The sequence below is a fragment of the Heterodontus francisci genome, chromosome 5 (genome assembly GCF_036365525.1).
Source record: "Heterodontus francisci isolate sHetFra1 chromosome 5, sHetFra1.hap1, whole genome shotgun sequence".
In the NCBI taxonomy this organism is placed as follows: Eukaryota; Metazoa; Chordata; class Chondrichthyes; order Heterodontiformes; family Heterodontidae; genus Heterodontus; species Heterodontus francisci.
The window spans coordinates 34,282,928-34,301,420 of NC_090375.1; the positions used below are offsets into that span (position 1 = coordinate 34,282,928).

The following is an 18,493-nucleotide window of genomic DNA, read 5'->3' on the forward strand; positions in this document are numbered from 1 at the left end:
TCCAAAATCTCCTTGCTAACCCACAATTCAGCCTCCATACCAATATAAAAAAAAAATCCATCTTAAACTACAGCTGCAGAATTCATCCACATGACCATAATAGTCGATGGCTAAAGTGCTCTGGGGTTGCAATTCATAAATTGAAGTTCCCAGCATCACAGATGCTAGACTTCAGCCAATTCGATTCACTCCACGTGATATCAAGAAACGACTGAAGGCACTGGATACTGCAGAGGCTATGGGCCCTGATAATATTCCTGCAATAGTACTGAAGACCTGTGCTCCAGAACTTGCCGCGCCCCTAGCCAAGCTGTTCCAGTACAGCTACAACACTGGCATCTACCCGGCAATGTGGAAAATTGCCCAGGTATGTCCTGTACACAAAAAGCAGGACCAGTCCAAACCTGCCAATTACTGCCCCATCAACCTACTCTCAATCATCAGTAAAGTGATGGAAGACTGTTGTGGTTGTTGGAGGTCTGAGCTCCAAGACATCACTGCAGCAGTTCCTCAGGGTAGTGTCCTAGGCCCAACCATCTTCAGCTGCTTCATCAATGACCTTCCTTCAATCATAAGGTCAGAAGTGGGGATGTTCGCTGATGATTACACAATGTTCAGCACCATTCGTGACTCCTCAGATACTGAAGCAGTCCGTGTAGAAATGCAGCAAGACCTGGACAATATCCAGGCTTGGGCTGATAAGTGGCAAGTAACATTCACGCCATACAAGTGCCAGGCAATGACCATCTCCAACAAGAGAGAATCTAACCATCACCCCTTGACATTCAATGGCATTACCATTGCTGAATCCCCCACTATCACCATCCTAGGGGCTACCACTAACCAGAAACTGAACTGGAGTAGCCATATAAATACAGTGGCTACAAGAGCAGGTCAGAGACTAAGAATCCTGTAGCAAGAAACTCACCTCCTGACTCCCCAAAGCCTGTCCACCATCTACAAGGCACAAGTCAGGAGTGTGATGGAATACTCTCCATTTGCCTGGATGGGTGCAGCTCGAACAACACTCAAGAAGCTCGACACCATCCAGGATAAAGCAGCCCGCTTGATTGGCACCACATCCACAAACATTCACTCCCTCCACCACAGATGCACAGTGGCAGCAGTGTGTACCATCTACAAGATGCACTGTAGCAATGCACCAAGGCTCCTTAGATAGCACCTTCCAAACCCGCAACCTCTACCAACTAGAAGGACAAGCGCAGCAAATGCATGGGACCACCACCACCTGCAAGTTCCCCTCCAAGTCACACACCATCCTGACTTGGAACTATGTCGCCATTCCTTCACTGTTGCTGGGTTAAAATCCTGGAACTCCTTCCTAACAGCACTGTGGGTGTACCTACACCACATGGACTGCAACAATTCAAGGCGGCAGCTCACCACCACCTTCTCAAGGGCAATTAGGGATTGGCAATAAATGCTGGCCTGGCCAGCGATGCCCACATCCCATGGATGAATGAAAAAAAATAGCAAATCAGAGATCAATTATTCTCAAAATGAAAACTCTCAATAGAGTCATTCTGGGCGCAAAAGGAAGATGGATTTACTTCTTTGTTTAACGGCAATTTGGAAAAACAAAATTTATCACACAAATTATGAAATTACATACATTGATACCTCACAACTAAAGAGTCAAAAAAGGTTACTACGTTATTCATGGCTCAAGAGATGCAAATCCACATAAATTCTATAGTCAATCAAGGCTGAGCATCATTAAATTCGTAACAGACCTGCTTTTAAAGTGTCCGTGAAGGTTCCAGGTCAGATGATAACTCAAATGACAGCCAAACGAGTTCTGTCTAGTCAATGTAGATCAATCTATGAAAGGTGGACTTTTAATTTGTTAAAGAAATTCCTGATATTTTAAAAGACCAGAAAAAATTAGCATGACCTTAATGGGCTAACAAATCAAGTGTGAAGAAAAAGAGGCTAGGACCATAAAAGTTGTCAACAAACTTGATAGGAGGATGAAAACAAGGCGTTCTATTTTCTGAATGACTACTTCCTCCAAATAATCAGAGATGAGCAACGTAATCTCCTTATACAATGACCTAGGCAAAAAAAATTACTTCAATATAGATGAGATGGACGTTAAAGAGGTAAAAGGGTTCAAAGTAAAAATCCCAAGTGACAGATGACATTTAATTGCAGAGTGCTCGACTGGAAATTTGAGGGGCATTGACAATTATAAGGGAGTCAGTAGACACTGGGATGGTATCAGTCGATTGGAAACAGGATATGGTTTATATTCAGAAAAGGAAAAAGACAGCAATTAAAGAAAAAATATTCCTGCATAAAAGAATGCAATTGATGATTGTAGCATAACTATCTACTAAATCATAGTCAACATGGATTCAGAATGCAAAGATCCTGTCTAATCAATTGCTGACTTCTTTGAAAAAGTGACAGCTCAAAGTGTGGGAAAACTCAATGCATGGCCAAATACCACATGAAAGGCTACTGAGTAATGTGAAAGTTATGAGGATTCAGGTAAAATCTTGAGAATTGACAAGGAACTAGCTGGAGGGAAGAAACAATGAATGCTTGAAGTGCTGTTATGCAAGATTATTTTTTCATAACTGTGGTTATCTAGGATTTTATGGCTTTAGGTTTTTCTGTTTGGAGCATGAGCTGAACTTGTGAAAATACATGGTGAGTTATATATGTACATTCTACATAAAGCAGCAGTTTATCAAAAACCTATTTTTTGCAAATCTTTCATGGTAATTGCAGTGATTTGATGGAAATGGAGCATTCAAAATGATCACACAGAATCAAAGGGAAAGTCTAATCTTTTACTACAACAGGAAAGCAGTGGGATTTAGTTGAAATAGCTTTTCTCAACACTATACACAGGATAAGTGACTGTATTGAGCATCAATTCGCTGACTGAAAACAATAATGTCTGCATAAATTCCATGCTGCAGGAAAACGCTCATTGTGTTTCTCCAGTTTAGAGAATGACTTGAGCTCAAACTGTCCGGCAGCTTACTCATTACAGAAGTAAAGTCTGGCCATCCAACCTCACAGCTTGGTTAGAACAATGACAATTTCCCTTGGCCACAAGAAAGGTTGCTTTTCCTGTTGGCTCCTCGATAAATGGCAGGTGGATAGTTCAATCCTACTGGCCATGAATGCAACTAGTAATCTGAACAGGAAACAGATGGATGCACCTGTTAGCGTGATAGAGTTTGGCAGAAAACAGGAGGACATTAATTGGAAATTATTTATGTACATTGAACTAATTTGTTTATTTAAACAAATTTAGATTTTCTCTCCCTTTCCCATGTTCCTTTTGTTGGGAATGACAACTTATTCATCATCTTCACTGTTTGATGGCCCGTTTGTACTGAGATTGCCCAGCATATTCAAATGAAGGTACTCAATATATTCAAGTGAGGCACAAGACATGTTTCAATCAAGGCCTTCTCCTGGATTGGCATCATTCTTCAGAGCAGGCTCCACGAGACTATGAGCAAAGGAAAAAAGGAAGGCTGTGAAGAATGAAAGCAGGAGATTAAATGACAAAAGGGATGACAGTGCAATGCAAACAGAAATGGAAATGGGACAAGTTAATAAATAAAAGGAGTACTCTAGGAGGTGCAAATGGGAAACTCCGTGTGGAGTCCAAAAGGAGTTCCTAACCTCTGCCCCCCATTTTCTTTTGACAGCAGCTGTTCGTAATGATTCAGTTTTCCTATTTACACCTCCATTAGGCCCATCTTTGTTGTTTTTTTAAATCTACTTTTGCTTTGACTTATCTTTCCTTTTTGTCATTTAAACCCTCCTGCCTTCCACCCTACCAGAGGGTTTCTCTTTTGTTCTTTATCTCCCCCACCCTAAACACACATCTCTGTACTTGCTTAAAACCGGTTACTCTTTTTCCAGTTCTGATGAAAGGTAGTCAACCTGAAACATTTACTCTGGCTGCAATTTTAAATTGGGCGGGAGGCCCTGCCCACCAGCCAAAAAGTTGGGGGCGGGCCCACCTCCACTGGGCCTGGGAGCTATGCCAGGATTTTATGCCTCCCAGGCCCTCAATTGGCCTTGAGCAGAACTTTCACCCCACTGAGGCAGGAAGTACCATCTCCAAAAGCTGCTGGCCAATCAGCAGGCTGGCTGATGGGATTGCAACCAGCCACAGCAACAAGAGGGACTCTGGCCCCAGGTTGAGGGTAAGTTTGAGGGCCCTCGCCGAGGACAATCCATCAGCCAGCTGCTGGCAAGGCGAGGGAGGGGCATGGGCGCGGAGGGAGCAGTGTTGAGTGGGGGCCACCGGGCCATGGCTTGGAGTCTTTCATGGGGCACAGGAGGCCCTCCCACCATAGCTCGCAAGGAGACCACCAGGTTTTACTTGTCAGCCTCCTGAGGGACCGGAGCTGCCCGCTGGTAAAATACCAGCGGCAACGGGAGGAAGCCCTCAAGTAACAGTTAATTGGCTACTTCAGTGCCTTGATTGGCCTGGGGTGGGCAAGCTGTTTCTCACCACCGCCCCTCAAATTTGCAGCAGGGGTGGGAAGGCGTCGGTAACAGCACCGCGCCCCCCCTCCCCCTTTGTGGGGAGGAGCGTAAAATTCTGGCCTCTTTCACTCCACAGATATAGCCCAACCTGCTCACCAGTGTTTCAAATATTTTGATTACTTCAGCTGCTGAAGTACTTTGTATTTCCATAAGTTTTTGTTTAGGACCATTATTTGGTAGATTACAATTCTCCTCGTTACTCGCCCAAAAAAATGCTGGAAATCCAAAATTAGAATGACTGCTGATGGTTTTCAGCAGTCAGTTAGCATCTGTGAAAGGTTCAGATGAGATAATGCCCCAAATTTTCCTAAAGACATTCACCTCGCTATGGTGCGGGGACAGTTAACAGGCCTAAAAAGTTAACATGTGTAATGCAACAACTTGTACATTACCTGAAAAGGTGCTATATGAAAAAAAAAGTGTCCTAAGGTGCTTCATAGCACGGTTATGAAGGAAAATCTGCCACCAAACCACATATATTAGGGTCAATGGCCAAAAGCTTGGTTGAAGAGATACGTTTGAAGGAGTATCTTGAGGAAAGAAAGAGAATTCCAGCGCTTAGTACCTAGGCAGCTGAAGGCACAACCAATAGTGAAGCAATTAAAATTAGGCTACCCATGAGGCCAGAATTAAATATATGAGTGCAGATATGGGGGTTGTGGAGCTGGAGAAAATGAGAGATTGGGAGAACGAGGCCAGGAACTGATTTGAAAACAAGGTTTGAGAATTACAAAAAAAAAAAATTGTTGCTTGACTGGTAGCTGATGTAAGTCAGTGAGCAGAGGGGTGATGGATGAACGGGACTTAATGCGAGTAAGGATACTGGTGGAAAAGCTTTGGATGACCAAACTTAGAGGGTAGCATGTGGGAAGCCTGCATAAGTGCTTTGAAATAGTCAAGTCTATAGGTTACAAAAGCATGGACAAGGGTTTCAGCACCAGACGAGCTGAGGCAGGAGTCGTGATCTGACAGAAGTGGAAATAAGCGGTCTTAGTGATGGCATGCATACCAAGCTCATCTTGCGTCATATATGGCAAAAAGGTTGCAAACAATCTGATTCAGCTTCAGACAGTTGTCAGAGGGAATGAAGTTCGTAGAAGGGACCAAAGACAATAGCTTTGGTCTTCATATTCAGTTGGACGAAATTTCTACTCATTCAGTATTGGATGTCTGACAAACAGTTTGATAATTTAAACAGTGGAGGAGGCAAGAAGTGGGGAGATAGAACTGGGTGTTATCAGCATACATGTGAAAACCAACAGTTTGTTTGCAGATGATGTCATTGAGGGGCAGCATGTAGATTAGAAATGGAGGGGGGATGGGGTGCTAAGGATACATCCATGGGGACAGAGGCAACAGTGCAGGGGTGGGAAGGAAGAAGTCATTGCAAATGATACTTTTGCTACAATTAGATAAAAATGGAACCAGGCGAATACAGTCACACACAGGTCAACAGTGTACAGGCAGAGGATAGTGTGGTCAATAGTGCCAAAGGCTGCACAGAGGTTGAGAAGGATAAGGAAGGATAGTTTATCTTTGTCAAAGTCATATATGGCCATTTGAGATGTCTTTTAGGATTCTTCTTTCTTTCTTTCTTTTGGGCCTCCTTATCTCGAGAGACAATGGATACGCGCCTGGAGGTGGTCTTTTAGGATTACATTTCCTACATTCAGACAGTGACTATGCTTCAAACATACTTCATTGGCTGTATATCACTTTGGGACATCCTATGGTCATGAAAGGTGTTATATCAATGCAAATCTTTCTTCTTTGCCTTATTAGCTGTCTGGATTTTGCAGTTCTAGTGACAGTGAAGCTGTCAGGTGTTCACCGTCATTACAACTGTGAAACTAAAACTTCTGGCGTCCGTATATGTGCATTTAATTATGGAATTCCAGAAGTTGCTGCTCCTCCACATAGAAATCTTTTGAAACACGAGTTGACGTGAACTTCCACTTTTACGCTATTAGGCTTTCCGTTAAAAATCCTTGGAAAATTTATGCCTTGTTGAATGATACGTAACTGGGTTTTTAGTAGCACAAGTAGTTCATAATTACTGCTGACCAACCTTATAAAATTAGTTTTAGATTTGTGGAATGTCACTTTAAAACTTATGGAACTCATATCAATAAAGATTGATATTACAGCTTCCAGCTGAGCATGCACCAATCTTTATGTGCAATCTGTAAAATGATTTAAAGAAAATGAAGAAACTGGTTTGCTGTCTGAAATTCTTCAATGAGTGGCTGCTTAGCCTGCTTAATGACATCACTGTTGCTGGATGCTGGGGCTAGCATATTAATTGGTGCCAGTAACAAATTAACATAGGGAAGGTTGAAATCCATGCCACAAAAATCACTACTTTGAGCGCAGGAGTGAGGGCCACCACTTGGCTACTAACTGCAAAATCTGGGCCATATATAGAGCGAGAGACTTACGCCATTAGTCTTGATCTACATTTTTCTGGGACATTTCCACCACTATTGTAACACTTATCAAAAACGGAACTTAATTATACCACAGTCCCCATTAAAAATCAATGGCACTTGTGATTTTCTGAATTAATGCCAGTTTAAGCTGCTACTACTTAAGACTTTTAAAAAAAAAAAAACTTTGCACCAGAGGGCCCTTGGTGATCAAGCAGCAGTGAGTTATTGCTCAGTTACGGTGCTTTTTCACTTAGCTCAAAGCCAGATACCAAGCTTAATGTTGCCCTATGGAGATGCTAAATCATTTACTGGGTAGAGTGAAGATTCTAGAAAATCTCAACCGGCTGCCAGAAGAGAATTGAAAAATCAAATTATTTAAAAATAAAACATCCTGGTCAAGGTCTCCAGTTCCCACCTGACAAATCTATGTTTCAGGAACATCAAGACGATTCTCAAGGACAACAATGACTGTTACATATAAACGTGGCGGACTCCACTACAGGTATGAGTATGAATGGAGATAGGCTGCTGGTCTTGCCTCACCACTTCTGGGAGGAGAGCCTGCTGAGAGAGATTGAATACTGCTAACTTAGTGTGATCAAATGTATTTATCTCAAATCTGGAATAAAATGGGCATGTTACTTCTTATTCACTGCCATGCTTGCTGCAGCAATTCCAATTAAAATGTAGGAAGATTAGAGAGAAAGTTATTGGTGAGGTCAGCGATCAATGGCCAAATTAGTGGGCATCACTGATTTTGCTGTAGTGGGAAAAAAATCTATGGACCATCTGAAACATGAACTAGACCGGAGTAGAGGTAACAGGAACAAAAATAGAGTGGGAGAGAAGGCCCAGGGAAGAGCGTCAACCTGAGCAGAAGCGGCAGTATCTATTTGGCAAATGCGAATCCAAAAACAAAAATAAAAAATAAAATCAGGAAAGGGAACAGAAAGGTGCTTCTGTGATCACAGACGTGACTGCAGGATGATATGTTCCGGGATGTCACGGAACGGCTGCAGAATATAGAGAGAGAGGGGGGTGGACTTGGGTAGAAAGAGGAGCGATGTCAACAGACAGACTTCAGGGAGCTAGGAAAGAAAGAAATTAGTAAATGGTGCAGGAGGGAGCTTTAGATTCCTGGGGCATTGCGACCTGTTCTGGGGTAGATAGGACTTGTACAAGCAGGATGGGTTGAACCTCAACAGGGCTGGGACCAATACCATTGCAGAGAGGTTTGTTTAAACTAGCTTGGCAGGAGAATAGGAAACAAAATATAGATTCAGGAGAGGGGGAAGCAAAGCTGAAAATGAAAGACAGAAAATTAGTAAGCAAGCATGAAAAGGCAGAGGAAACAAAGACTAGAAAATAGGCAAAGTAGTTTACTTCAATGCAAGGAATCTGATGAATAAGGCAGATAAGCAGAGAACACAGACAGACACTTGAAGTATACAACAACTATTACTGCAACATGGCTTAAAAGTGCTCAACATTCCTGGTTCCCGGGATGAGGGATTTTAGCTACACATTGTTAGATTGTAGAAGCTAGGGTTGCTTTCCTTGCAGCAAAGGAAATCGAGGGGAGGTTTGATAGGAGGTGTACAAGATCACGACAGGTTTAGACAAGGTAGACAAAGAAAAGATGTTCCCATTAGCTGACGGAACAAGGACTAGGGAGAGACAGATTTAAGGTTTTGGACAAGAGATGGAGGGATGCAAAGAAAAGCTTTTCTTTTTAAAAACTGACTGGTAATGATCTGGAACTCACTGCCTAGGAGGGTGGTGGAAACAGAGATGATCAATGCTTTCAAAAGGAAATTGGATAGGCACTGGAGGGAAATAAGCTTGTTGGGCTATAGGAATATAAAGTGGGGGGAATGAAACTGATGGGATTGCTCTAGAGAGCTGACATGGACTCAATGGGCCAAATCGCCTCCTTCTGTGCTGTAAATGACCACCGGTTACCACTGCCACAGCACTTGACCTTCCATAATTAATGTCTTATAATTGCTGGCTATGGCAAAAGTTGACTTTAATAGCTGCATTCAATGATGTAGCAGCATATTAACTCACTTTTACTGAAAATTGAACAAATGCAGCCATGATCAAATGATCAAGACAATGGGATGAACGATTTCATACTAGCAATATAAAAATGGACATGGATAGTAGCATTTTAGTATTGAAAGACAATGTTACATCACAGCAGCTGAACAGTCAGTACATTATGAGGCAATACCACCTGCATTAATTCATTTAACCCTATTTCACTCAAGTTACCAGAATAGAAGAGGAAAAAAAGGTTTTCCCAGCATTGTTCACCCCAATTTATTGTTGAAACGTGATAGGTCAGGGCAACCCTATTTCCATGAACATGTCAGCACAGTCACACTGAATACTACTAGGAACTAGATCCTCCACTTTTCCCAGGACAAAGCTGAAGAAATCCAGGAGGGTGGTCTTATGTATTTTTCAGATCTCAGCCGAGAATCAATGATTTAAGACTATATCTTGTAGGTTGATGTACACCCAAAACAATCAGATGAGGAAGTTCTGGAGAAACTTATTTACTTTAGCATGCGATGTTTTGAAATATTTTATTTGAACCAGCTCAATAGACAAAGTTGTAAATAAGTAAATTGATTATAGATTATTTGATAGTGACAGTGGGAGAAAACAAAGTATTCCAGTTTTGTTTTTAGAAAGTGAAAATTATACATAAACATTTTTGAAATACCAATTTACCAAATGTTGACAAAAATCAGGAGTGGTCCAAGAGCCAAAAGATCATTTTTTAAAATTCATTTCATGAGATGTGAGCATCACTGGCAAGGCTAGCATTTGTTGCTCATCCCTAATTGTGATGAGGGGCTGCAAGTGTTTTTATTTAAAACAACTGTTGAGTTTGTAATACACTTGTCAGCACAATTACAGACCTTACTCTGCAATTCTCATGCAGCATAGAGACAGATTCAGTCAAATGTCTGGGCCCTACTCTTCTGTGGGCTAAAAATTATATAGCAACTAACTTAGGGGGAAAAAAAAAGTGTGCGCAGGAAAGAATATCAAAGAAAGCAAAAAGTATCAGACTAAATTAAGTGGAAGCAATTTAGTTGGATTCATATTTGTTGCAAGTGAATTCACCCTTGCATTTTTCCCACACAGAAAATTTAAAGATTTTCTAATGTTCATCCTGTTTTCGCAAAAAATTCCAGGAAAATATTAGTACAATTTTAGCCAGAGATCCTTAAAGATACCCACAGACCCATACGATAATGGATATCTGAATTACAGGGTAGGAACATAGTCTTGTATTAAGATATTCATTACTGGTTAACTACAAGGTCAGAGCTCATTTTACTATCAATTCCAGATCCAAGATGCTGCAAAAATGCAGTATTACTGGACTATTTGTTAAGGGAATTTCTCTACTGTATTCATAAGATCCTCTTTAGCAAAGTCACAAAGGCAGCAATTGAGATTATGCTATTTGACGAAGCAAACCCAGCTGCTACTCCATTTATTTAAATTACATTTGAAAGATTGTTGGTACTAAAAATACAAGTACTCCCAATAGTGCCAATTCTTCTGAGGGCACTCACTATAAACATTAAGCTTCTGTTACATTTAAATTATACTTCTCAATTACCTAGCAATTTACTGTGTTACAATATTATGGAATAAAGATAGTCAACAAAATCTTACTACACATATTAAATTTAGCAATTATTTATTTATTTATTTTTTAAAAAAAGAGATACAGCACTGAAACAGGCCCTTCAGCCCGAGTCTGTGCCGACCAACCACCCATTTATACTAATCCTACATTAATCCCACGTTCCTACCACACCCCCATCTTCCCTTAATTCCCCTACCTATACTAGGGGCAATTTACAATGGCCAATTTACCCATCAACCTGCAAGTCTTTGGCTGTGGGAGGAAACCGGAGCACCCGGTGAAAACCCATGCGGTCACAGGGAGAACTTGCAAACTCCACACAGGCAGTACCCAGAATTGAACCCGGGTCACTGGAGCTGTGAGGCTGCGGTGCTAACCACTGCGCCACTGTGATGATCAGCACCAATATATAATTGATATCAAGTCAGCAAACACTATACAGAAGATATTGGAAGTAAACAAGCCAATAAACAGTTTCTTTGCTTAATGAATTCAGCAGGTGTTTGTAGAAATGGGAAATGTTGAAAAATTTGGGTATTCATTAGGAACTATATAAATTGAAATGTATTTTTTTCATAAATATATATGGAAGGAGATGGGATGTATAGTTGTGGTCTTTCGAATAGCGGTATTAGGCTGGCTCAAACCTTCAGTTGCTACCCTTAACCCTGGAGGCATAAGTTACATGAAATCTGTAGACAAGATAGAGCAACACAAAAATATCACCTGCAAGTTCTTGGAAATTTTGATATGTTTTCTTATTTAAAATGTAAAATTAGTTTCTGAAGAGATATGCATATTTCCGATAGTCAGGCTGCAGATTTTACTGCATTAAATCAATTGTTCTATTAAATAAAAAGGTAAAAAAAAAAGTGTATGTAGATAGTCAATGCATATTTAAATAACTGAGGACACACCAGCTTAGTCCCTGTATTTTGGTCCATATACCTGATCTGAATTATAGAAAGACATTTGCAGAGATATTTTAGTGTTACTTAGGTTCTTAGCACTCACCTATCTGCAACAATACTGGTGTTACCAAGGCAGTTTCCATAGCATAACAGAATTCCCTGCCAAACATCACTGCACCATGCATCACCCATAATTTGACAGGAATGCGATCGATTGACCCCTCACTAACTGTTTCATCACCATTCTCCTTGTTGTCTCTTTTCTTTTTCAATTTTGTGGGTAATTCTTGTGCTTGCATAGATTCTGTGTCATCATTTTGTGGAGCCATTGTTGCCATAAAAAATATATTTGCACTTTTTTTGGGAAAAAGCTTAATCAAGATATTTTTCCTCTGGTTTTCTGTTCCAGTTGTAGGCTGGTACTTTTCTTCCACAATTTCCTCTAAATGTATTCAAAAAAAACATACACCAAAAGAAAGCTATTTGGTAGAAACTTTGGATTATGGCTTGTTTATTGTCTATTAAAAATCCATATTAATTGCCATTCAGTTAATACTAGTTTCATTATAGAAGAGGTGTTTTCTTTGCAGTATAGAGATAGGATGGCAACACAAGAAGGTGGTCCTCTGTTACTCCCCATCGAGCGATTGTTCTGAAACACAAAATGGGAAGAAAAAAAGTGAAACTCATAGGCTGAATGGCCTCTTTCAGTACTAGTGTGTCTATGCTACAAGATCTGCATTTTTAAAAAAAATGAGGAACTAGAAACAGAGCACTGATCCTAAAAGCAAGTTGTAATGTTTTCCATAAGATGGTAATTATAACCAACTGTAATAAGGACAGAGCTCTCAAAATTTGACCTTGGTCATTGATAAGAGCACAGTAAGGCATCAAGAAACTTTCCTGTGCTCCCATGAGCAAATCAGATTTTCATTGTCAAAAGTGTGCTCCAGTAACCTGTGCCAGTGTTTATTCTACATTTGTACTGTGTTACGACCGAGGTGGGAGCAATGTCAATTCAGTTCCATCACTCCACAGGTCGCAGAATATTAAAGTTTTCCCACCCAACCAAATTAAACCCTCTGGTAACCCCCAAAATAAAACAGACCAAACCAGGCAGCTTCAAACAACAAATTAACTATTTATTAAAACTAAATCTTAAACACCATCAAGATAAACCTAAGTCTAAAGACCTTACAAGTTTTAACTTAACTCCCTCATTCACACACAAACACCCAAACATCACGGTTAACCAGTTTCTTTTTTTTTTTAAGTTTTAAAAATTAGCTGTTTGAGAATAAATAAATAACTGGCATAAAAGTCTTTGTGGGTTACATTCCTGATGGGTGAGGTCCTAGCAGAAAAAGAAATAATCAAATGCCACTCGAAGTCTCCAGGCAGATTTAATGAAATAGTCCTTCAAAAATAAGCATTCAAACATTCCAGTAGAGCTCCAGTAGTAGTTTGCAAAGCTTCATTGTAGATAGTCAATATGATCTTCATTAGGAGTCGCATAGGTTGTCTACATGCTACCCTTGTGCAACATCTGAAAAACACATCAGGTTCCAAATATATGCTGATGGCATTAGTCATAGAGTATAGAAACAGGCCCTTCGGCCCACTGCACCATACCGACCATAATGCCTATATACTAATCCCACCTGCCTCTATGCCTTGCTCATTAAAGTACCTGTCCAGATGCCTCTTAAATGTCACTACTGTTTCTGCCTCCACCACCTCCTCAGGCAGCTCATTCCAGATACCCACTATTTGTGTGACACATTTACCCCTTTGATCCCCATTAAACCTCCTCCCGCTCATCTTAAATCTATAACCTCTAATTTTAGTCAGCCTACCATGGGAAACAGACTCTGGTTATCTACCCTATCTATGCCTCTCAATTTTATATACCTCTATCATGTCCCCTCTCAGCCTCCTTCGCTCCTGGGAAAACAGACCCAGCCTATCCCTAATATAGGTAGGTGGTAGGGAAACAGACAGGTGGGGATATGGTAGGAATATGGGATTAGTATAAATGTGTAGTTAATGGTCGGCACAGACTCAGTGGGCCGAAGGGCCTGTTTCAGTGCTGTATCTCTAAACTAAACTAACACTATCCAATCTCTTTATAACTCAAGCCCTCCAAACCAGGAAACATCCTTGTGAATCTTTTCTGCACCCTCTCTAGCTCAATCACATCTTTCCTGGAGTGCGGCGACCAGAACTGCACACAGTACTCCAAGTGTGGCCTAACCAATGTTATGTACAACTGTAACATGACGTCCCAACTCTTGTACTCAATGCCTCAGCTGATGAAGGCAAGCATGCCATATGCCTTCTTCACCACCCTGTCTACCTGTGTTGCCACTTTCAGGGAACTATGTACTTGCACCCCAAGGTGTCTCTGCTCAACAACACTCCCCAGAGCCCTGCCATTCACTGTATATGTCCTGTCCTGGTTTAACTTCCCAAAATACATCACTTCGCACTTGTCTGCGTTAATTCCATTTGCCACTCCCTTGCCCACTTTCCCAGTTTATCTATATCCTGTTATAACCTCAGACAACCTTCACTGTCCACTATACCACAATTTTGGTGTCATCTGCAAACTTACTAATCATGCCCCTTACATTCACATCCAAGTCATTATTATATATGACAAACAATAGAGGGCCCAGCACCGATCCCTGCGGCATACCACTGGTCACCGGCATCCAATCTGAAAAACAACCCTCCACTACCACCCTCTGCCTCCCATCACCAAGCCAATTTTGTATCCTGCTCCCTCACCACCTCTCGACTCTTCCATGGTCTCTGATCTGTCAAACTGTTTGTCCAACATCCAGCATTGGATGAGTGATAAAGTTCCTTCAACTAAATACTGCAAAGGCTGAAGCCACTGTCTTTCATCTCTGCCACAAGCTCCATTCCCAGCCCCATCTCTGGCAACTGTCTAAAGCCAAGTCAGGCCATACGCAACCTTAGTGTTGTCATGTCTGTCCCAGAAAATAGCATCCGCTCACATAGCTGCTCCAGCACCAAAATTGCCTACTTACACCTCTATTACATTGTCCAACTCAGACCCCATCTCTGCTCATCTGCTTAAAACTAGTTTGTGTCCGTTACCTCTAGTATTACTACACCAATACTCTCCAGGCCAACCTTCCATCTTATATAAACTAGTGCTCATCCAAAACTCTGCTAACCATATCTCAGAACCAAGCTCTGCAGTCCTGCCACATCCAGTCGTGAATGGTGGACAGCAGGAGGTGGCTCCACAAATATCCCTACCTACCCTCAACGATAGGGAACCCTGCACATCAGTATAAAATCAAGGCTGAAGCACTTGCATCCAACTTCAACCAGAAGTGCTGAGTGGATGACCCATCTCGGCCTCTGCCTGAGGTCCCCAGCATCACGGATGCCATTCTTCAGCCAATCTGATTCACTCCACGTGATATATATAAAAAGCTGAATACACTGGATACTGCAAAGGCTATGGGCCGGAACAACATTCGGCAATAGTACTGAAGACCTGTGCTCCAGAACTAGCCGTGTCCCTAGCCAAGCTGTTCCAGTACAGCTATAACACTGGCATCAACCTGGCAATGTGGAAAATTGCCCAAGTATGTCCTGTACACAAAGCAGGACAAGTCCAACCTGCCAATTACCGCCCTTTCAGTCTACTCTCGACCAGCAAAGCGATGGAAGGGGTCATTGACAGTGCTATCAACTGACACTTGCTCAGGAATAACATGCTCAATGACGCTCCGTTTGGGTTCTGCCAGGGCCACTCAGCTCCTGACCTCTTACAGCCTTGGTCCAAACATTAGAGTTAGAGTCATATCTAGTGCAAAAGGAAGATAAAAGCAAAATACTGCAGATGCTAGAAATCTGAAATAAGAACAAGAAACGCTGGAAATACACAGGTCTGGCAGCATCTGTGGAGAGAGAAGCAGAGTTAATGTTTCAGGTCAGTGACCCTGCATCAAAAGGAAGATGGTTGTTGGAGGTCAATCTCCCCAGCCCCAGGTCATCACTGCAGGAGTTCCTCAGAATAGCGTCAGAGGCCCAACCATCTTCAGCTGCTTCATCCTTCACTTCATCATAAAAGGTCAGAAGTGGAGTTGTTCGCTGATGGCTGCACAATGTTTAGCACCCTTCCCAACTCCTCAGATACTGAAACAGCCAGTATCCAAATGCAGCAAGACCTGGACAATATCCAGACTTGGGCTGATAAGCAGCATGTAACATTCGCGTCACACAAGTTTCGGGCGATGACAATCTCCCCATCTCCCCTTGATGTTCAATGGCATTACCAACGCTGAATCCCCCACTAGCAACATTCTGGGGGTTACCATTGATCAGAAGCTGAACTGGACCAGCCACATAAATGATATAGCTACAAGAGCAGGTCACAGGCTTAGAATTCTGCAGCAAGTAACTCATCTCATATCCCCCCAATGCCTGTCCACCATCTACAAGGCACAAGTCAGGAGTATGATGGAATACTCTCCACTTGCCTGAATGAGTGCAGCTCCAACATTAAAGAAGCTCGACACCATTCAGGACAAAGAAGCCCACCTGACTGGCACCCCATCTACCCCAGACACAGTGGCAGCAGTGTGTACCAGCCACAAGATGCACTGCAGCAACTCACCAAGGCTCCTTCGACAGCACCTTCCAAACCCGCGACCTCTACCACCTAGAAGGACAAGGGCAACAGATGCACGGGAACACGACCACCTGAAATTTCCCCTCCAAGCCACACACCATCCTGACTTGGAACTATATTCCCGTTCCTTCACTAACGTCACAGGGTCAAAATCCTGGAATTCCCTTCCCAACAGCACTGTGGGTGTACCAATACTCCAGGGTTTGCAATGGTTCAAGAAGGCAGCTCACCACCACCTTTAAGGATAATTCAGGATGGGCAATAAATGCTGGCCTACCCAGCAACACCCACAATGGGTGAATGAATAAAAAAAAAAAGCCTCAAGATTCTTCCTAAAGTGTGGTTTCTTATACTGCATAATGCTCAGTTTAACTAGTCACTATAAAGTTTTATACAGCCTTATCATTACCTCTTGCCTTTATATCAAAAAATCTAAAATTCTAATTTAAGAAATAACAGCTAATCAATATTTATTGTCATGAACTTGCACATCTATAATCCCCTCTTCTTTCACAGCACCAATCCTACCTCCAAAAGTAAAGCCCTGGTCGGGTCTGCAAATAAAAAAAAACCCAACCCGAGCCCAACCCGACAGAGACAGAACAGTACAGCACAATAACAGGCCATTCGGCCCTCCAAGCCTGCACCGATCTTGATGCCGGTCTAAACTAAAACCTTCTGCACTTCTGGGGACCGTATCCCTCTATTCCCATCCTATTCATGTATTTGTCAAGATGCCTCTTAAACGTCACTATCGCACCTGCTTCCACCACCTCCCCCGGCAGCAAGTTCCAGGCACTCACCACCCTCTGTGTAAAGAACTTGCCTCGCACATCCCCTCTAAACTTTGCCCCTCTCACCTTAAACCTATGTCCCCTAGTAACTGACTCTTCCACCCTGGGAAAAAGCTTCTGACTTTCCACTCTGTCCATGCCGCTCATAACTTTGTAAACCTCTATCATGTCGCCCCTCCACCTCCGTCGTTCCAGTGAAAACAATCCGAGTTTATCCAACCTCTCCTCATAGCTAATGCCCTCCAGACCAGGCAACATCCTGGTAAACCTCTTCTGTACCCTCTCCAAAGCCTCCACATCCTTCTGGTAGTGTGGCGACCAGTCCTTCCATTTCTTCCCGCGCCCGACCATCAGTTAACTTACCTTCCGTTTTTCACTTTGTTGCTGATCTGCACAAGCGTAAAATAACAAAACTACCTTTCTAGTTCGAAAATTAAATCAACAGTAAAGCCACTTACCTGTGATAGGGCGTGTCCGGCTCGCCCCTACCCCGAATGCTGGACCTGGAAGTGCAACCCGACGACCCCAACACGTTGTCGGGTTCTGGTCGGGTAGTACGCCTTTATTCCAAAGTACAATTACTGCAAGTTTTTAAAAAAAAAAACTGCTCACCTAGTGACTTAGAATTCTGACACTCGTTAGCTCATTTCCCCATCTCAATATTCCCCTGCCCATGCTACTTCTTTTACCATCTTAAGTGCATCAGCTGAGGGACTGCCTCAAGTAAAATTTTATGCAGGCCATATCAGCGAGGAGCAGCTCCAGTCCCAGGTGAGCAGGGAGGAGCCTTGTTCCACGTAATGGTGGTGGGATTCCACAAGAACGGCCATGAGGTGAATGGCAAGTCAGGTTGAGGGTTGGCGGGGGGGGGGGGGGGGGTGGCGATGGCAGGGTGTAAAAGGCTTGTGTGCACCTGAGCGCTGCAAGATCAGAGAGAGGCACAGTGGCGCAGTGGTTAGCACCGCAGCCTCACCACTCCAGGGACCCGGGTTCAATTCTGGGTACTGCCTGTGTGGAGTTTGCAAGTTCTCCCTGTGACCGCGTGGGTTTTCGCCAGGTGCTCCGGTTTCCTCCCACCACCAAAGACTTGCAGGAGATAGGTAAATTGGCCATTGTAAATTTCCCCTAGTGTAGGCAGGTGGTAGGGAATATGGGATTACTGTAGGTGTAGTATAAATGGGTGGTTCTTGGTCAGCACAGACCCGGTGGGCCGAAGGGCCTGTTTCAGTGCTGTATCTCTAAATAAATAAAAATAAATAAATAAGATGGAAGTCAATGGATGTATGTAAACTGGGACCAAAGTTCAAGAAAAAGGAAAGCAAAAAATACTACGGATGGTGCAAATCTGAAATAAAAGCAGTGCTGAAAATGCTCAGCAGGTCTGGCAGCATCTGTGGAGACAGAAAGAAAGAATTAACTTTTCAGATCCGTAATCTTTCATCAAAAGGTCAGTTCAAGGTCAC

The 18,493-nt window shown here is 42.5% G+C and overlaps 1 protein-coding gene across 8 annotated transcripts in view; it reads right to left on the reverse strand.

Moving 5' to 3' along the window:
* LOC137369807 (solute carrier family 45 member 4-like) overlaps positions 1–18,493 on the reverse strand; it is a 120,898-nt gene that overhangs the window by 44,426 nt on the left and 57,979 nt on the right. For all 8 annotated transcript variants that reach the window (XM_068031324.1, XM_068031323.1, XM_068031329.1 and 5 more), the window contains one exon: positions 11,665–12,213. In XM_068031324.1, coding sequence (XP_067887425.1) covers positions 11,665–11,899 — 235 coding nt within the window. In that variant the 5' untranslated portion in view covers positions 11,900–12,213. The remainder of the gene's footprint in view (positions 1–11,664; positions 12,214–18,493) is intronic.